Source organism: Acomys russatus, chromosome 32, assembly GCF_903995435.1.
Source record: "Acomys russatus chromosome 32, mAcoRus1.1, whole genome shotgun sequence".
In the NCBI taxonomy this organism is placed as follows: domain Eukaryota; kingdom Metazoa; phylum Chordata; class Mammalia; order Rodentia; family Muridae; genus Acomys; species Acomys russatus.
Genome location: NC_067168.1, coordinates 48,373,791 through 48,394,597, shown reverse-complemented (window position 1 = coordinate 48,394,597; position 20,807 = coordinate 48,373,791). Strand labels below are relative to the sequence as shown.

At 55.0% G+C, this 20,807-nt stretch overlaps 1 protein-coding gene across 1 annotated transcript in view; it reads right to left on the bottom strand.

Moving 5' to 3' along the window:
* Tgm4 (transglutaminase 4) overlaps nt 1-20,090 on the bottom strand; it is a 33,567-nt gene extending 13,477 nt beyond the window's left edge. The window contains 10 exon segments of the mRNA XM_051140115.1: nt 5,276-5,379; nt 6,660-6,798; nt 6,871-6,895; nt 6,897-7,043; nt 10,197-10,298; nt 11,130-11,248; nt 13,764-13,875; nt 14,826-14,923; nt 15,631-15,804; nt 19,873-20,090. Coding sequence (XP_050996072.1) covers nt 5,276-5,379; nt 6,660-6,798; nt 6,871-6,895; nt 6,897-7,043; nt 10,197-10,298; nt 11,130-11,248; nt 13,764-13,875; nt 14,826-14,923; nt 15,631-15,804; nt 19,873-19,888 — 1,036 coding nt within the window. The 5' untranslated portion in view covers nt 19,889-20,090.
* Nucleotides 20,091-20,807: the final 717 nt, after the last annotated feature.

The following is a 20,807-nucleotide window of genomic DNA, read 5'->3' as shown; positions in this document are numbered from 1 at the left end:
AAGCAGACACCGTAAGGGTGCTTGTCCCTGTGGAGGCCATAGGGACGCAGGAGTGGGGCAGCCAACTTGCAGGGAAACTGGGACAGCCTGGTTAGAGAAGTCCTGTTACGAAACGTAGATTCACTTGATCTCATCTCAAATGTTTCCATTTACTGGACAACTTTTTTGTTTGTTTGAGTTTATTTTTGTGCATTTTTGTTTTGTTTTGTTTTGTTTTTGAGACAAACTCAAAGCTGAGGATGGCTTTGAACTCCTGGCCCTTTTCCTCCTCTTGAGGAGGGATGGTGGACAAGTGCCACCACAACCAAGTAACTTGCTTTTTTAACATTCAGACTAGCTTGGCTGATCCTGGTGGAACAGCCCTATAACCCTGCACTGAGTATGCCAAGCTGGACAAACAACATTTCTCCCTTCTCTTTTCTCCTCCAAACCCTCCTATACTTCCCTCCTGCTCTCTCTCAAAATCATGGCCTTTTTTTTTTTTTTTTTTTTTTGATTTTTTGAAAAACCTTAAGTAAATAATATAAATTAATGACAATGACTTGATTCTGATACAGGAGAAACTTGAAGTAAGAAAGTTGATGCTATGAAGGATTTACTTGTAAACTTGCTTAAGAAAAATTAAGTTACACAAAGTAGAATTCAGTGAAAGAGGTGCTGCCTTGGATAAGGCTGGGCAGGGAGCGGTGTGCTGGGCAGGGAGCGGTGTGCTGGGTGTGGAGCGGTGTGCTGGGCAGGAGCGGTGTGCTGGGTGTGGAGCGGTGTGCTGGGTGTGGAGCGGTGTGCTGGGCAGGGAGCGGTGTGCTGGGTGTGGAGCGGTGTGCTGGGCAGGGAGCGGTGTGCTGGGCGTGGAGCGGTGTGCTGGGCAGGGAGCGGTGTGCTGGGTGTGGAGCGGTGTGCTGGGTGTGGAGCGGTGTGCTGGGTGTGGAGCGGTGTGCTGGGTGTGGAGCGGTGTGCTGGGTGTGGAGCGGTGTGCTGGGTGTGGAGCGGTGTGCTGGGCAGGGAGCGGTGTGCTGGGCAGGGAGCGGTGTGCTGGGCAGGGAGCGGTGTGCTGGGTGTGGAGCGGTGTGCTGGGCAGGGAGCGGTGTGCTGGGCGTGGAGCGGTGTTCTGGGCAGGGAGCGGTGTGCTGGGCGTGGAGCGGTGTGCTGGGCGTGGAGCGGTGTGCTGGGCGTGGAGCGGTGTGCTGGGCAGGGAGCGGTGTGCTGGGTGTGGAGCGGTGTGCTGGGCAGGGAGCGGTGTGCTGGGCAGGGAGCGGTGTGCTGGGCAGGGAGCGGTGTGCTGGGCAGGGAGCGGTGTGCTGGGCAGGGAGCGGTGTGCTGGGTGTGGAGCGGTGTGCTGGGCAGGAGCGGTGTGCTGGGTGTGGAGCGGTGTGCTGGGCAGGAGCGGTGTGCTGGGTGTGGAGCGGTGTGCTGGGCAGGGAGCGGTGTGCTGGGCAGGGAGCGGTGTGCTGGGCAGGGAGCGGTGTGCGGGCAGGGAGCGGTGTGCTGGGCAGGGAGCGGTGTGCTGGGCAGGGAGCGGTGTGCTGGGCAGGGAGCGGTGGCTGGGCAGGAGCGGTGTGCTGGGCAGGAGCGGTGTGCTGGGTGTGGAGCGGTGTGCTGGGCGTGGAGCGGTGTGCTGGGTGTGGAGCGGTGTGCTGGGCGGGGAGCGGTGTGCTGGGTGTGGAGCGGTGTGCTGGGCAGGAGCGGTGTGCTGGGTGTGGAGCGGTGTGCTGGGCGTGGAGCGGTGTGCTGGGCAGGGAGCGGTGTGCTGGGCAGGGAGCGGTGTGCTGGGTGTGGAGCGGTGTGCTGGGTGTGGAGCGGTGTGCTGGGCAGGGAGCGGTGTGCTGGGTGTGGAGCGGTGTGCTGGGCAGGGAGCGGTGTGCTGGGCAGGAGCGGTGTGCTGGGCAGGGAGCGGTGTGCTGGGTGTGGAGCGGTGTGCTGGGTGTGGAGCGGTGTGCTGGGTGTGGAGCGGTGTGCTGGGCAGGGAGCGGTGTGCTGGGCAGGAGCGGTGTGCTGGGTGTGGAGCGGTGTGCTGGGCAGGGAGCGGTGTGCTGGGTGTGGAGCGGTGTGCTGGGCAGGGAGCGGTGTGCTGGGTGTGGAGCGGTGTGCTGGGTGTGGAGCGGTGTGCTGGGTGTGGAGCGGTGTGCTGGGCAGGAGCGGTGTGCTGGGCAGGAGCGGTGTGCTGGGTGTGGAGCGGTGTGCTGGGCAGGGAGCGGTGTGCTGGGCAGGAGCGGTGTGCTGGGCAGGGAGCGGTGTGCTGGGCAGGGAGCGGTGTGCTGGGCAGGGAGCGGTGTGCTGGGTGTGGAGCGGTGTGCTGGGCAGGGAGCGGTGTGCTGGGCAGGAGCGGTGTGCTGGGTGTGGAGCGGTGTGCTGGGTAGGAGCGGTGTGCTGGGCAGGGAGCGGTGTGCTGGTGTGGAGCTGTGTGCTGGGCAGGGAGCGGTGTGCTGCTGGGCAGGGAGCGTGTGTGCATTGGGTGTGGAGCGGTTGTGCTGGGCAGAGCGGTGTGCTGGGTGTGGAGCGGTGTGCTGGGCAGGGAGCGTGTGCTGGGCAGGGAGCGGTGTGCTGGGCAGGAGCGGTGTGCTGGGCAGGAGCGGTGTGCTGGGTGTGGAGCGGTGTGCTGGGTGTGGAGCGGTGTGCTGGGCAGGAGCGGTGTGCTGGGTGTGGAGCGGTGTGCTGGGTGTGGAGCGGTGTGCTGGGTGTGGAGCGGTGTGCTGGGCAGGGAGCGGTGTGCTGGGCAGGAGCGGTGTGCTGGGTGTGGAGCGTGTGCTGGGTGTGGAGCGGTGTGCTGGTGGAGCGGTGTGTGGCAGAGCGGTGTGTGGGCAGGAGCGGTGTGCTGGGCAGGGAGCGGTGTGCTGGGCAGGGAGCGTGTGCTGGGCAGGAGCGGTGTGCTGGGCAGGAGCGGTGCTGGTGTGGAGCGGTGTGCTGGGCAGGGAGCGGTGTGCTGGGCAGGAGCGGTGTGCTGGGTGTGGAGCGTGTGCTGGGCAGGAGCGGTGTTCTGGGCAGGGAGCGGTGTGGCTGGGCAGGAGCGGTGTGCTGGCAGGGAGCGGTGTGGCTGGGTGTGGAGCGGTGTGCTGGGTGTGGAGCGTGGTGCTGGGGCAGGGAGCGGTGTGCTGGGCAGGAGTGGTGTGCTGGGCAGGAGCGGTGTGGCTGGCAGGAGCGGTGTGCTGGGTGTGGAGCGGTGTGCTGGGCAGGAGCGGTGTGCTGGGCAGGGAGCGGTGTGCTGGGCAGGAGCGGTGTGCTGGGCAGGAGCGGTGTGCTGGGCAGGGAGCGGTGTGCTGGGTGTGGAGCGGTGTGCTGGGTGTGGAGCGGTGTGCTGGGTGTGGAGCGGTGTGCTGGGTGTGGAGCGGTGTGCTGGGTGTGGAGCGGTGTGCTGGGCAGGAGCGGGTGTGCCTGGCAGGGAGCGGTGTGCTGGGCAGGAGCGGTGTGCTGGGTGTGGAGGCGGTGTGCTGGGTGTGGAGCGGTGTGCTGGGCAGGGAGCGGTGTGCTGGGTGTGGAGCGGTGTGGCTGGGTGTGGAGCGGTGTGCTGGGTGTGGAGCGGTGTGCTGGGCAGGGAGCGGTGTGCTGGGCAGGGAGCGGTGTGCTGGGCAGGAGCGGTGTGCTGGGCAGGAGCGGTGTGCTGGGCGTGGAGCGGTGTGCTGGGTGTGGAGCGGTGTGCTGGGTGTGGAGCGGTGTGCTGGGCAGGAGCGGTGTGCTGGGCAGGAGCGGTGTGGCTGGCAGGGAGCGGTGTGCTGGGCAGGGTAGCGGTGTGCTGGGCAGGAGCGGTGTGCTGGGTGTGGAGCGGTGTGCTGGGCAGGGAGCGGTGTGCTGGGCGTGGAGCGGTGTGCTGGGTGTGGAGCGGTGTGCTGGGCAGGAGCGGTGTGCTGGGCAGGGAGCGGTGTGCTGGGCAGGAGCGGTGTGCGGGGCAGGGAGCGGTGTTGCTGGGTGTGGGAGCGGTGTGCTGGTGTGGAGCGGTGTGCTGGGCAGGGAGCGGTGTGCTGGGCAGGAGTGGTGTGCTGGGCAGGAGCGGTGTGCTGGGCAGGAGCGGTGTGCTGGGTGTGGAGCGGTGTGCTGGGCAGGAGCGGTGTGCTGGGCAGGGAGCGGTGTGCTGGGCAGGAGCGGTGTGCTGGGCAGGAGCGGTGTGCTGGGCAGGGAGCGGTGTGCTGGGTGTGGAGCGGGGTGCTGGGTGTGGAGCGGTGTGCTGGGCAGGGAGCGGTGTGCTGGGCAGGGAGCGGTGTGTGCTGGCAGGGAGCGGTGTGCTGGGCGTGGAGCGGTGTGCTGGGCGTGGAGCGGTGTGCTGGGCAGGAGCGGTGTGCTGGGCAGGAGCGGTGTGCTGGGCAGGGAGCGGTGTGCTGGGCAGGGAGCGGTGTGCTGGGCAGGAGCGGTGTGCTGGGCAGGGAGCGGTGTGCTGGGCAGGGAGCGGTGTGCTTGGCAGGGAGCGGTGTTCTGGGCAGGAGCGGTGTGCTGGGCAGGGAGCGGTGTGCTGGGCAGGGAGCGGTGTGCTGGGCAGGGAGCGGTGTGCTGGGCAGGAGCGGTGTGCTGGGCAGGGAGCGGTGTGCTGGGCAGGGAGCGGTGTGCTGGGCAGGCTTGCTCCACACGGCAGGAATCAAGAGCCTGAGCTAAAATTGAAGTCTAGGGATACTGAGTAAGTTCCTGCTAATGTTTCCTCACCAAGACTGACCTCAGATTAGGTTCATTTCTGATAGCAAAAAGAAACAACCCTAACTTAAAACTGGCTATGAGGCCCAGCCCCATACAAAGAAACAGGCCTCTAATGTGGGCAGCTCCAGGGGCAAGGTGGGTGACAGCCATCATTAGGTCCCCTGTGCTCTTGTCAGGAAGAGCATAATTCTACCAGGTAAGCAAGATAAACTTTGGTAACAACTATTCAAAAAGAACAATACTGGTGAGTGTAAGAAATTATTCTGGAACTATCTTTGCTGTGTAAATCTCCCATCTGCCCAAGTGGTCAGACTGGTACCTGCTCAGCTGGGCAGCCTTGATTCAATCCCTGGTGCCCACTGGACAGAAGGAGAGAACTGACCCTCACAAGCTGACCTCTGACCTCCACATGGGCACCATGATTCACATGTGTATACACACAAACCAGTAAATAAATAGTTTAAACACTTTTGAAAAGATGAGTTGTGAGCTAGCTAGCTGTACATCCTGTCAGCACCTACACTTGCTGCTGTGTCCCGTGGCTGTCACCTCAGTGTGAGGGTTACCACCAAGGTGCACTTGACCCCGCACAGAGCACTCAGAAGAACAGCAGACATGGCCTCTGTCCCCAGCTCCTCTGCGCCCCATGCAAACGTACCCTCGCTAATTTCCTGTGGTGTAGCATCCAGGACCTGCCAGCCGTCATTACCCTGCGGGAGATCCTGCCTTTTCATCCAGGCATCTGTCCACACGTGGAAATTCCTGTGGCGTTGGAAACAGCCCCATCAGAGCCAGCATGCAGTTAGAAATCCTGTCATCACAGCCCTCAAAAGTTCTTCTGAAGAGGGGGATCTCTGTCAAGGCCAGGGCGGTGCTGAGTAGTGTGCGGACAGCAGGGCTTAAAGCAGGTGGGGGGGGAGGGGTTCCTCAGATCCAAAGGACGCAGAAGACACTCAGCCTCTGAGAGATGACTGAGTGGCTGAGTGAATGAATGAATGAGCAAGCAAACAACTGTAAACCCTTCCCCCACTCAACAAGACTCTGACTTTCTTGGTGAACAATTTTGTATCTGGATAGTGTTCCATATTCTTGCTGTTGCTTGTTGTCTTTTCTTTTTCAAGACAGGGTCTCTCTGTGTAGCTTGGCTGTCCTGGAACTCACTCTGTAGACCGGGCTGGCCTTGAACTCAGAGATCCTCCTGCCTCTGCCTCCTGAGTGCTGGGGTTAAAGGTGTGCGCCACCGTCAAGCTATTCTTGCTATTGTTACACCGTGTGAGGTAGCAGAGGTTAGCATCGCCAGTATATAGCGCCAAAGCGAAAGGCTTGGCACACGAACTGAACCTGCACAGCAGTGTGTGCAGAGCAGTTGTAGGAGTCATGACCTCACCCCAGCCTCCAGACACTCGCTCTCCCCTACAGTGTTTTCAGCCTCAAGGTGCCTGCGTACTGACTGGGTCAGAGAACAGAGGAAACAATGCCTCTTGTTGACTGGGGGCCAGAAGTAAATGCCAATTCTTGGGCTTTGCCTCCAACAAGCCTTCCCAGGAGTTCTGAGCCACACTATGAATCTGACTATGCAGACTGGGTTTCCAGAGTTGACACTGCCCACAGCTTGAACCCATCTACAGAGAGGCTGCAGGACCCACAGGGGAACAGAAGAGGAGTCCTGCCGCCAGGGGCGCCACGAGACTGACCCTGCCGCCAGGGCGCCACCAGACTGACCCTGCCGCCAGGGGCGCCCACCAGACTGACCCCGCCGCCAGGGGCGCCCACCAGACTGCCCCCTGCCGCCAGGGGCGCCCACGAGGCTGACCCCGTCGCCAGGGGCGCCCACCAGACTGACCCCGCCGCCAGGGGCGCCCACCAGACTGACCCCGCCGCCAGGGGCGCCCACCAGACTGACCCCGCCGCCAGGGGCGCCCACCAGACTGACCCGCCGCCAGGGGCGCCCACCAGACTGACCCCGCCGCCAGGGGCGCCCACCAGACTGACCCGCCGCCAGGGGCGCCCACCAGACTGACCCTGCCGCCAGGGGCGCCTACCAGACTGAGTCCTTGGTCAGATGTGGGATTGTCTTGCCAGATTCATCCAGGTAGATGTCTACCGTGAGGTTCTTTTCTGTGTCGTGTGCTGACTCAAAGTTGGTCACACTGCGAGCTGGGATGCCCACTGCCCTGAGTGCTGTGAAACGACCCCAGGCAGGATGGTTAGCGTCCGCGGGAGCTGAGAGGCCCTGCCCCAGCTGCAGCCTACCTGTGGTCAGGATTCCAGAGAAGACCCCAGCACTGCCCGAAGCACACGGGCACCCTGGTGATGTAGTGCTGCTGCAGGATGGGCACGCTGCTGCTCCACACGTACGGGGCTGTGCCCCTGCTGTAGTCCCCCGACCAGTTCCCCACCAGCACGCCGTTGTTCACAGCACACATCTGGCACAGCAGAGAACAGGCTTGGCATGGGCGCCCTCCCAGGCCCCAGAGTTTGTCCAGGGTGGGCAGGGCGCCCTGAAAAGCCAAGGAGCAAGCTTTAAGATTAGGCCTGGCTACATAGTGAGACTGGGTCTCTCCTCCTGCACTTCCAAAAGAAACCATCACTCGTTGAAATCCACCATAATCTGGAAAGGCCTCGCCAATGTGCCCATGTGGAACAGACTGTCTTCATGCGTGTTAGTAAGGTCCCTTCCTGGATGCAGACGGCAGCAGATGTCTATTTAAGCTAGGCACTACAGAGATTCGCAATGATGCAAGCCATGCTGCTCTTTTCACTACATTTTACACTTCAGAAAGTTTCTATTAAAACAAAAACACATTATGTTAACTTGTGATTTATTATTACCCTCTTAGAAGAAAACAGATTTCATTGTGAGCACGTGTGTGTGCGTGTGCGTGCGTGTGTGCGTGTTTGTGTGTGTGTATGCGCGTGTGTGCGTGTTTGTATGTGTGCGCGAGCGCGTGTGTGCATGTTTGTGTGTGTGTGCGTGTGTGTATGCGCGTGTGTGTGCATGTGTGTGCGCGTGTGTGTGCGTGCGTGCGTGTGCGCGCGCGTGTGTGTGCGTGCATGTGTGCGCGCGTGTGTGTGTGTGTACGTGTGTGTGTGTGTGTGTGTGTGTGTGTGTGTGTGTGTGTGTACACATTTGTGCTAGGAACCAAACTGATCCTCTGCAAGAACAGCAAGTGCTCTTCCCTACCGGGTAATCCTTCCATCCTCCAAGATTACTTTTTTTCTTTTTCTTTCTTTCTTTCTTTGAGTCAGGGTCTCAGTATATACCCCAAGGTTACCTGAAACTCTCAGCAATTCCCCTGCCTCAGTATCCTGAGTGCTGACATTATAGGCATGAACTGCTATACCCAGCTAAAACAGGCATGTTTAGACTGAAGACTTTCTTTCCTCCTTCTTACGGTGTTGGGTATTGAACCCAGAGCCCTGCATCCCTGGCTCCATTTGTTGGTGCTTGCTTGCTTTTATCTTGGGAAACAGTCTTGCTGCATTACCCAGGCTGCCATTGCACTGTGGTCTTGCCTAAGTCTCCTGAATAACAGGACTGCAAGCCTATGCCACAAAGCCCAGTTAAGCCCAGTTTTAATTTATAATATTTGTATACATACACATATATAAATACTTAGAAAGACTATAGCTTCTAAATATAATATTTATATACCTAAAATATCTTATGAATGCTCATAGGTGTAATCACAAAGTACAACTAATACTCTTTCAAGCTATTTGGGGTCCTGGTACTTTTTAGAAGTATCATGATATCCTGAGACCACAAATTTGAGGGTTGCTGTTGGTGATGCAGAGGACAAGGTGGCTGGCCATCAGCAGTGAAGTCCCTGGAATGTGCTTATTGAACTCAAGATGCCTGGCATGTATGCAGAGTAGTGCTTTGCAGCTGCGCCTTGCCCTGCGGACCTCCAGTTACAAGCAGCACTTGACTCCTGGGTGCAAACGCAAAGACAGGATTGATTTTTCAGCAGGCACAGCCCCTACTTGTCAACACACCTGTGAGGCACAGGCTGACACACGACATACCTAACAGTAAAGAGAACCAGTTTATAAGTGGATCAAAGCAAATTAGAAACTATAAAAGCACATGGGCATCCTAAATCTACCAGGAAACCAGGCCTGCCGCCTTGCCAGACACTTTCATCTGGACTCTGAAAGTGGGAGGCATCTAACAATAGCAACCTATCACCTGTGTGTCTGGTATGTCAAGGGAACTGTCCCAGGGGCCTCTGTTTGACTCTATCCCTACTGCCAATATGGCCTACTTAAATGGATGTCAATCTGGGCCTTGTCTGCACCTCACCCAGTGGCCTCCACTGTCCCACACCTCATTTCTACAGCTTGACTTGAACCTGAGACTTGGCTGAAAACTGTAATCCAACAGGGCTGCTCTGCAGCACTTTCCAATGGACCCACAGAAAGGTCAGATCTCCCCTTCCCTCTCTCTCCCCCTCCCTCCTTCCCCGTCCCACACACACACGCGCGCACGCGCACACACACACATCACACACACACACGCACACACACACGCGCACGCGCACACGCACACACATCACACACACACACACGCACACACACACACACGCACACACACACATCACACACACACACACACGCATACACACATCACACACACACACACACACGCACACACAGATCCTGCTGCATCCTTACCAGTTTCTTCGGCCTATCAGGTTTCTTAGAACTCATTGGATTTTGCTGCTGTAGCTTCTTTGGCCCTTTTACGACCCTTGTATAACTATACACGCATACATCCATTCATCCATTAATGCAGCATACATATAGAATTATTTACTGTGTGAGATATACATATATATATATATATATATATTTACACACACACACACACACACACACACACACACATACAGGACAGGGTTTCTCTGTGTAGTCTTTGCTGTCCTAGAACTCACTCTGTAGACCAGGCTGGCCTCAAACTCACAGCGATCCTCCTGCCTCTGCCTCCTGAGTGCTGGGATTAAAGGCGTGCGCCACCACCATCTGGCCCGAGAGATATTAGTAAGACTGAAATAAAAGAGCCTATGTTTGCCTTGGCTGGCAAAGGAGGGCTACTTGGTATGTTGCAGCTAAGGTAGCTGGCATAGCTTATGAATTTATTGTTATTCAATAAATTCTGAAAGACAAACACGTGCGTGTGTCTCTGTCATAGTGCACCCCTGACAGTGCTCATCCCACTGCAGCCAGGCTTGCAGGGAGGGAGAAGACCTTGAATGTTGGCACCGTCATGTAGACTGGAAAACCCATTTTCCTAAGGTCAGCTTAGACGCGGCTAAGCTGGCCTTCTAAGTTCCAGTTTGAAAATGTGTGCTCAGAAGGACAGTGCAGAGAAAAGTTCCCTCATGCTCTGACTGGCTGCTCAGCCTCAGCTCCCTGTGTGCCCTCATGGAGAGCGGCCTACTGTGTGCCTCATGGAGAGTGGCCCCTACTGTGTGCAGGGAAAACCTACATCAGTTGAGCAGGTGTTGACAGACCACAACAGCATTATGCTGTAGATTTGCAGGAGACAGAATGTAGAGCCTGGCCTCTCCACATACCATGGTGCATATGGTCCTGGACACAGCCACCGGGCTCTGCAACTCACTGGGCTCCAGGTGGGTCAGCAAGGAGAAGCAGCAGTTCAGGACATGTTTCTCAAACTATCATGGAATATGAAGAAAGAGGCATCAAGAGTCCGCCTGCATCAGACACCAGCCCGCCCCATCTAATTTGCTCTGCATTGAGGGCTCTCCTATCTCCCAAGTCAGGAACACCTGACCACAGTCTCCCTAGATCCTCCACATGCATGTAAAACAGCCAGGACACATGACAGGCAGCTAAGTACATCCAAAAAGGCTCACAGGGCACAATCATCGAAAAGACAAACACAGGGGGTTGGGGAGATGGCTCACGCGGGGAAAATGTACAGATATACAAAGCACACAGGAGGTTTGAATGCCTTGGTATTCAAGTTAAACAAATGAAACAAGCTGCCAACAACAAGCTGCAAGAAATATCTCAACTAGGTTAGCATTAGTAATAAACAACGAGTGGGGGATGGGTGGCTTGGAGAGATGCTCAGTGGTTAAGAGCACTTGTTGCTCTTGCAGAGGACCCAGGTCAATTCCCAGCACCACACAGTGGCTCACAACCAAATCCAGGAGAGGGGGCAGAGAGAGGGGGGCAAAGAGGGCAGAGAGGGGGGAGAAAAAGGGAGAGGGGGTAGAGAGGGGGGAGAGAGAGGGGGCGGGGCAGAGAGGGGAGAGGGAGGAGGCGAGAGGAGGGAGAGAGAGGAGCAGAGAAGGGGCAGAGAGGGGGCAGAGAGGGGGGAGAGAGGGGGCAGAGAGGGGGGCAGAGAATTTTTTAAAAAGAATGAAATGCTCTAAACTGTAAATTTGTGACCAAGGAGAACGGCCTTTTGCTTTTGTGTTCATAAGGTTTTTTTCATTCATCCCCCTCCCGCTTGGCATTTATTTATTTTAGACTATTACCTGACCGAAGGTCCAGGGCTTCTCTTTAATTTGTTTGGCAAAGCCCATGTAAATGTAGCCGGTGTCATTAAGGATGTATTCCTGCCGATCCTCCTCACTAGACATGAAAACGATGTCATCTGGAGCGAGATCACAAACACACATGGGCTTACTGGCCTCCCTGAAATAGAGGCAGCTCTACCCTAGGGTGGGTACAGGGAGCAGGAAGAGTCGCAGCAATCCATCACACACCAACAATACAAAGACTCAGATGAAGTGGCTCACGCCCTGACCCCAGCACTCGGGAGGCAGAGGCAGGTGGTTCTCTATGAGTGTGAGGCCAGCCTGGTTTACACTGAGAGTTCTAAAACACCCGGGTCCACATCAAGTGACTCTGTCTCAAAAACAAAAGCAAAAAACAAAGAACGTCCAAAAGTACATCCTGAGCCAGGTATAAGGCTCTTTCTCTGGAAAAACTTGGGGAAATTTGAATATACACAAAATTATTGTGATATATAAACCACAATCCATTAACAAAAAGAGAGACTCCAGGTGCTGGAGAGATGCCTCCGCAGTTAGTAAGAATGTTCTTTCAGAGGACCCAGGTTCCATTCCCAGCATCCTCACAGTGGCTTACAACCATCTCTAACTCCAGTTCCAGGGGACTCACTAGCCTCTTCTGACCTCTACAGGAACAGGCACACATGTGGTGCACAGTCGAGCAAAATACATACATTAAAATAAAATAAATTGAAAAAGAGAATCCATAAGTTCACAGAGATGATGGGTGGATGGATGGAGGGGGAGGGAGGGATGGTGTGAAGGGGTGTGGGGGATGTGGATGGGTACGGACAGATGGATGGCACAGAAGTAAGGATGGATGCTGTGAGCAGACGTATGAGTGATGGACACGGCTGGGTGGCTGGGTGGATGGTCACGGATGGGAGGGTGCTGTTAAGGAGAAGGAGTGCCAGGGCTATCTGTCAGAGTGGGGGAGCTGGGCTGGGAGATCTCTGTGCAGGAAGTACCCACGCTTGCAGCCACTGTGCGTGCAGAATCTGAAGACTTCTTAGACCAGGCAAGACTCAGAGGGGGTGGAGTCTGGTGAGGGGCAGGCACAGTTCTGCATGGTTGTAAAGTCTTTCCTTCCACATAAGCTGCTTACTATTTATGAAAGGAAATATCATCATGACATAAGGGAATTTGGACAATACCTAAACCAACGATGCAAGTTTAATGTCCCCCAATAAGGGACATGACGTACGGTATGCTTCCACATAACAGTCCATCCAGACACACACAGCTTGAATCTAAGGACAATCAATGGACAAATCACAAAAATCAGGATTTTTTTCTGCTAAGACAAGAGGCGTCTATTCCCCTAGAACTATGGTTCTTAACTTTCCTACTGCTGCATCCCTTCAATACAAGTCTTCCTGTTGTGGTGACCCCAACCACGACATTGTTTTGTAGCTTATACACAGCTGAGAGCCCCTGCCCTGGAGCATCACTGTTAAGAAAGACAAGAGAAGCCGGGTGTGGTGGCACACGCTTTTAATCCCAGCACTCGGGAGGCAGAGGCAGGCAGATAGCTGTGAGTTCGAGGCCAGCCTGGTCTACAAAGCAAGAAAGAAAGACAAGAAAGAAAGAAAGACAAGAGAGCCATCATGGCTGATGACTTGAGTTTGAGAAGTTGTACACACACACACGCACACGCATGCACACACACATGCATTCTCATGCATACACTCTTACACACACACACACTCATACACACATGCTCACACATAACACACATTAATTAAAGTGTTGGAAATTAAAACAAAAGGCTGGAAGGCAAGTGTGAGAAAAGACTAAGGTGGACTCTGTCTGAGGTGTCTCTGGTGCAGTGTTTCTGGAGCGAGGCCAGTGAATTTTAAGAAAGGAGAAAACAGAAAAGCTGTGTGGCTAGGGAAGGAATGAGTGGGAATCTGAAGGAGGCTGGGGGGAGGGTGCATATCATCAAACAAACTGAACAAAGCTCTCAGAGAACTAATAAAAACTGAGAAAAAATAAAGTACAAGATACAAAATAAAAAATGTAAAATAAAAAGGAATCCTTGAGTGACATTGGTATGTGGGGTAGCCACAGGAAGGAGTAAGCTGGGCAGAAGAGCCAAGTTTGCAGATGGGAGGAACTGCTGTTGGGGTTCAAGTCCCACCCTAAGGTTGTGAAGAAAGGAGTCATTGGTGGCTCCCAGCAGTCTCTGAACAGGGCTGGAAGCGGAAACTGGCTGAGTCTGGCAAGGCAGTGAGAACAGCCAAACTGGCCTAGAGGACCTGGAGGCCTGGCCCCTGGCAGCTCCTCCTGGCATGCACGCACTAACTGCACCTGGCCACATGCTTCAGCCAGTCAAAGGGCAACTTGAGAACAAAGAGCAGCTCCAGGATTCTGCGCTGCAAACTGGGTGCAAGCACCGGAGGGGGCACGCTGCACAGGAGGGCTGGAGGGGGAGTGCTGCACGGCAGGGCTGGAGGGGGCGCGCTGCACGGCAGGGCTGGAGGGGGTGGCGCTGCACGGCAGGGCTGGAGGGGGTGCGCTGCACGGCAGGGCTGGAGGGGGAGCACTGCACCGCAGGGCTGGAGGGGGCGCGCTGCACGGCAGGGCTGGAGTTACCTGCGCACCACGGGTTGAAGAGAAGGAAGAAGAGCCCAGCTTTATAATCGTTCACGGTCAGTTTGTACTTTCCCACTCCGGCACTGGCGGAGCTGATGACAGTCAGTGTGACCTGCGTGAATGAACAGGAGACACGGTGGACACCTCCTTCCCTGACTCAGCAGTGAAGCCTATGAGTCCCTCTCTAGGGTCCGCGAGCAACCAGGGGTACCCCAATGTGAAGAGAAGCAACCCACAAGGAAGTCTAGCAAGTCCCCAGAGTGGCAGATAGACCGGTTTGCAGCTCATAGGTGTTTTTCACCCCAAACTTGACTCGCTTCAGTCCCGCCTGCATGCGGTGCCACCTCCCAGGTCCTACGCTGTGATAAAGGAGCCTGGTGGCTGGTGGTGGCTTTCCAGCATGGGAAGACAGACAGCCTTACAAAGGCCATCAAAGAAGCCACCGCAAGCCCGTGCACTTCAGCGGGTCGTGCGCTGTGCTGGCAGCCACTAAACAAAAGGAACACTGATGGCATCGTCAAGTTTTGTTAAGAGTAGGGACGAGGAGCAAAGTGCCTGGAGGGAAGAAGAGACAACTACATTTATAGGAAGTTACTATTTTTCTTTTCTTCTCTGCCCTGTCTCTGTCCCCCACTTCTATATCTGCCTCGTACCCCCCCCACCCCCTCTTTGAGTCCAGGTCTCTCTATAGCCCTGGCTGTCCTGGAACTCACTAGGTAGACCAGGATGGCTGGGAACTCACAAAGATCCACCTGCCTCTGCCTCCCGAGTGCTGGGATTAAAGGCGTGTGCCACCACTCCTGGCTCTGCTGGGTTATTCTCACTCATCTTCCTCTGTGCATTTTTCCCAGTGTACATAAGAGAAAACAGGAGTTACGCAAGCCATCTGGCTGGTCAGAGCTGCTGCATGCTAGGAGTAAGCAAGAGGGAGCTGAGGGACCCAGGCCCACGCGGTGAGGAATAAGCAGCATGGCACCCTGGAAGGCAAGGAACTACTCACTCGGTTGAGGCGGGCAACTACCCAGAAGCCACCAGGCAGCAGCCCAACACTAGGGCCCTCACCTCTACGCCAGCCTGTTTGGTAATCTTCACTTGCCAGCCCTTAGACCGGAAGGCTGCCAAAGGATCAAGCACCACCGTGGTGCGTGAGGACTTCGGTCCTGGAAACAGCAACAGGGAGGTGAGTGTTGACATCTGCCCCAGTACGGCCACCTCTGTCCACTCGCCGAGTCCCACCACTCCTGCCTAGCTCCTGCTGTGTAGCCAGGAGCCGGCCCCCCTGGCCTCAGCGGGTTCATGGTCTTCCTCTGGTTTGCACTGTCTGCTCATCTCCTTCCTGCACCCTTGCCTATGACTCCAGGGCCCCTGTATGTCTCTGTTTTGTTAAACTGCTGAGCCCTAGCCAGTGTAGTCACTACGACATGCATTAAACTAATGATCTTCCTGCCAAAATGCAGTGTGTGTGTGTGTGTGTGTGTGTGTGTGTGTGTGTGTGTGTGTGGGTATGGGTGCACGCACACACGCACCGCAGGTCAAAGTTGAATGTTTTCCCCAGTCGCTCTCCGCCTTGTTTTCTGAAGCAGGCTCTCTCAATCTGGAGCTCACCAAGTAGCCTAAGGCAGCTGGCCAGTGGGCACCAGGGATCAGCCTGTCCCTACCACCACCAAATTCACACCATACTGCTTGGCTTCTGGATGGGTGCTGGGGACCTAAACTCGGGTCCGTATGCTTGCGTGACAGGCACTGCTCCAACTGGACGTCTCCTGAGGCCTTCCAGTCAGGGTTAGGGTAACCTGAAGCCCACAGAGCTACAGTGTCGGCAAACAGCGCCCACCCCCGCCCCCGCCATCCTGCTGCCCGGCCTCACCAGTAGTGAAGGTCAGCTTCAGTTCGTCCCGAGTTTCGATAGGTCGGCTTAGGATCAACTTCATGTTGAACATCTGTCCTCGCCTCAGCACGAGCTTCTTGGTCTGGAACGCGGACGTGTGGTGGGCAGTGGCATTCTGCTCTTTCTCCCAGTTCACATAGTAAACCACCAGCTCTGTGAGTACACAGTATGTGAGGAGACGGTTCAGGGAGGGGTAGAGGGGTCCCCTGTCCTATCCCTGAGATTTGGTCCCTGTGGTGGTCTGAATAGGAACGGCCCCCATAGACTCCTGTGTTTGAATGCTTGGCCCATAGGGAGTGGCCCTATTAGGAGGCGTGGCCTTGTTGGAGGCCGTGTGTCTCTGTGGAGGTGGGCTCTGAAGTTTCATACACTTGAGCTATGCCCACTGTGGCACACAGTCTCTTCTGCTGCCTGGAGATCAAGATGCAGAACTCTCAGCTGGGTGTGGTGGCGCACACCTTTAATCCCAGCACTCGGGAGGCAGAGGCAGGCGCATCTCTGTGAGTTCGAGGCCAGCCTGGTCTACAAAGCGAGTCAGGACAGGCAAGGCTACACAGAGAGACCCTGACTCAAAACAACAACAACAACAGAGCTCTCAGCTTCTTTTCCAGCATCATGTCTGCCAATGTCGTATCACCAAGAGAATAAACTAACACTCTGAAACTGTAAACGAGCCCCAATGAAAGGTTTCCTTTATAAGAGCTGCTGTGCTCGATATGTCTCATGGAAACCCTAACGAAGACAGTCTCGCACTGTCCTCACAGGGTTACAAGGGTTGAACTGAGAGATGGAAGTCATAGCCCCTCCAAGCGTGTCTGCTAGTAACTGTTAGGCAGTGTCCCCACTGCTCACCCCGCCCCCCCGCCCCCCCCCCCGGTCTGCAAACTGGTACCTGGTGCTAGAGAGAAGGAGGAGAGGAACAGCCATTGGCTGCTCCCCATTCCTGTCAGCCCAGATGTTGGCCTGCTGCAAACGAGACAACACCATGAGGTGGGAGTTCACACCAAAGAAAGAAAACAGTGGAATAGAACGTTGCCAGACTCAGTCTTTTTATCCAACTAGAGGAGGGGGCTCTGTGAGCTCCCACGGTCCAGTGAGACTCGAGGAGGCCAGGCTGTGTGGAGGGAATCAGCATCCCCTTCCACCGAGCCCTGTCTCGAGTTTGCTCCCACAAAGGAGCTCAACTGATGGAGGAAAAGGCAAGCCCTTTCTGGGAGCAGCCTCTGTGAGTACAAGCTTGTGTGTGTGTGTGTGTATGTGTGTGTGTGTGTGTGTGTGTGTGTGTGTGTGTATGTGTGTGTGTGTGTGTGTGCGTGTGGGTGTATTCCTAAATACATAGCACAGCCTGCTTGGTCTACATAATATCACTTGTATGTATGTGTTTTTGGGGCTGAGCAGCTGGTGTAATGGGGCTCTTCCCTGGGGAGGATGGCCTCTCCTGCTGGCCAGCATTCCTTAGCTGCCTGTGGTTCTTCCTTTTAAGCTCCCCCAGCCACGCGGGCACATCGCTTCATGTCATCCTGGTTCATGCCATGGTGAGGCAGTCACACCGGTGAGGCTTCATGGCTGTAGCTTCTGACATTTCTAGGACAATCCCACAGCTAACTTCTGCTCTTAGGATCCGCCCAAACTGTCTTCTTCGGTGATGCCTGAGCCTTAGGTGTGGGAGTTGTGGACCTATCAGTTGGGGCTGGATGGAGGTGTAGTTCTCAGCCTCAGGGTGCCATGATGCCACGGTGCCATGATGCCACGGTGCCATGATGTCACGGTGCCATGATGCCACGGTGCCATGATGCCACGGTGCCATGATGCCACAGTGCCATGATGCCATGGTGCCACGATGCCATGGTGCCATGATGCAACGGTGCCATGCCATGGAGCCATGATGCCATGATGCCAAAGTGCCATGATGCCACGGTGCCATGACGCAATGGTGCCATGATGCCACAGTGCCATGGTGCCATGATGCCATGGAGCCACAATGCCATGGTGCCATGATGCCATGGAGCCATGATGCCATGGAGCCATGATGCCACAGAGCCATGATGCCACGGAGCCATGATGCCATGATGCCATGGAGCCATGATGCCATCGTGCCATGACGTCATGGAGCCATGATGCCATGGTGCCATGATGCCATGATGCCACAGAGCCCCCAAAGAAAATAAGTTAGATGCTTTGGACTATGAAATATCTAAGTGAAAAAGTGCTAGGAACACAAGGAGTTCAAAAAAGTTGTGGGAGGGCGACCTAGAAAGACAGCTCAGTGGTTAGGAGTTCTTGCTCTTCCAAGGACTCGGGCTTAATTCTCAGCACCCACGTGGTGGTTCAGAACCATCTGTAACTCCAATCCCAGGGGATCAGATTCCCTCTTCTGGCTTACTTGGGCACCAGGCACACAAGTGGCGCAAAGATATGCATGTGAGCAAAACACCCATACGTATAAAATAAAATAAAGCTGGGCATGGTGGCTCACACCATTAATCCCAGCACTTGGGAGGCAGAGGCAGGCGGACTGCTGTGAGTTCGAGGCCAGCCTGGTCTACATAGAGAAACCCTATCTCGAAAAAACAAAACAAAACAAAAAATAAAATAAAAAGTTAAAAAAATGTTAACCAGACAGATTTAAAATAACTTCTAAAAATAAAGCACTTGAAATTAAATATACAGTGAACGGAGCTGGAGAAATGGCTCAGCAGTTAACTCTGGCTGCTCCCAACACCCACATGGCAGCTCACAACTGTCTATATATGACTCCAGTTCCAGGGGATCCAATACACTCTTCTGCCTTCCATGGGCACCAGGCACACACACAGAAATAAAATAAAATAAAATAAAAAACAGTGAAGGGCTGGAAAGATGGCTCAGGGGGTAAAGGTGCTTGCTGCTGAGCCTGATGGTCTGAGGTAAAAGGTGGGAGGGTGTTGGGTCCCCTGGAGCTGGTGTTACAGACAGTTGTGAGACGCCATGTGGGTGCTAGGGTTCTCTGGAAGAGCACCAGTGCCCTTACCCACTAAGCCATCTTGCCAGCCCCTTCGTTGGAGTTTCTATTGCTGTGATGAAACACCATGACCAAAGTGACTTCAGAGGAAAGGGCTAGTTGGCTTACACATCCCGTCATTGTCTACTGTGGGAGGCCAGGGCAGGAACTGAACCCTGACAGGAACCTTGAGGCAGCAGCTGATGCAGAGGCTGTGGAGGAGTACTAGTCACTGGCTTGCTCCTCGTGACTTGCTCAATCTAGTTTCTTATTTTCTTTTCTCTTTCTTTCTTTTTTGTTTTTAAAAAAGATTTAGTTACTAATTATGTATACAGTGCTCTGCCTGCATGTACACCTTCAGGCCAAAAGAAGGCATTAGATCACATTATAGATGGTTGTGAGCCACCATGTGGTTGCTGGGAGTTGAACTCAGGACCTTTAGAGGAGCAGTCAGTGCTCTTAACCTCTGAGCCATCTCTCCAGAGGTGAGGTCTCTCCCCATCAACCACTAATTAAGAACATGCCTACAGCCTGATATGATAGAGACATCTTCTGAACTGTGGTTTCCTCCTTTCAAATGACTCTAGCCAGTGTCAAACCGACATAAAACCAGCCAGCACAGCTGCAACGCCATTTGCCAAGCTCGCTCACAGACATGTCTCTCTTACTAAGGCTGAGAAAACCCAACGACGCATTGCTGACCAGTGTATAGCATCTCTCTGACCAGCAGATCCCTCCAAGAAAACACAGCCTTCCCAGGCCCCTGGCCTTGCCGTACTCATCCTCCGAACATGGACACGCGTTCAGCCATCTGAAGAATCTCTGTGGCTGGAGGGCTTTGAAGAACCATGTTTGTCATCATCCAACGTCAAACTACACCCCTCTACAGAGCCCCAGAATCATCATCCCTTGCCTGACCCACAGCTCTGCATCCAGAAAAGGCTGCAGGATGCGTGCATCAAGCTCACAGAGCGCACTAACTGGGCTCACGTGAAAAACTAAATGTGGTCAGCGTGAGGAGTGTGAGTGGAAAGCGAACAGGCATTCTTCTTATTCTTGCAGTTGTTTGGAGAATCTCAAAGCGTTGTGTGTCTGAAAATTTGATTCTCTTCAATGAATAGACAGCAAGGCAGGTGACAGCGGCCCAGGCACCCCACCATAGGGCAAGTGGCTGAATCCGAGGGTGGACAGGAGCAGGTACCCACAGCCACCATGCCACTGGCCACGTTGTACCTACTCACCGTTCTTAGCGTCCATGGTCCAGCTGCCTCTCTCTCTCTGTAGCCCTGTCAAGACTCCTGTCAGATGCAAACGGCACTGCCAGAGTCATTCTCAGAGCAGGATATGGCTCCTTTTTATGGTCCTGGGTTAGATGTGGCCCTGCAGTGGCTGCCAAGAGGCGAGGCTTGGGGACCATATCAATCAGAAAACAATAAAACCTTAATATCTTCCATATCAGCCCTAGGAGGAAACACAGGAGACAGGATGAGCCTATTTCAAAGAAAGAAGCACAGAGAATGGCGCCATGTATCTTCTATTGCCACAGGAACAGTCACCAGGCCAGGACCATGTGACCCTGGAACAGTCACCAAGCCAGGACCATGTGACCCCAGGAACAGTCACCAGGCCAGGGCCCTGTGACCCTGAAACAGTCACCAGCCAGGACCCTGTAGACCCTGGAACAGTCACCAAGCCAGGACCCTGTGACCCTGGAACAGTAACCAAGCCGGGACCCTGTGACCCTGTAAAAGTCACCAGGCCAGGGCCCTGTGACCCCAGGAACAGTCACCAAGCCAGGACCCTGTGACCCCAGGAACAGTCACCAAGCCAGGGCCCTGTGACCCCAGGAACAGTCACCAAGCCAGGGCCCTGTGACCCCAGGAACAGTCACCAAGCCAGGGCCCTGTGACCCCAGGAACAGTCACCAAGCCAGGGCCCTGTGACCCCAGGAACAGTCACCAAGCCAGGGCCCTGTGACCCCAGGTACAGTCACCAAGCCAGGGCCTTGTGACCCCAGGAACAGTCACCAACCATGACTCTGTAGCCCCAGGAACAGTCACACAAACCAGGGACCCTGTTCCCCAGAGAAACTGGGAAGATCCTTATAAAACTTAGGGCTTTTTATTATTTTTAAATAAGGGTTGGGTAGTGTTTTAATTTTTGTTCATATTTTGAA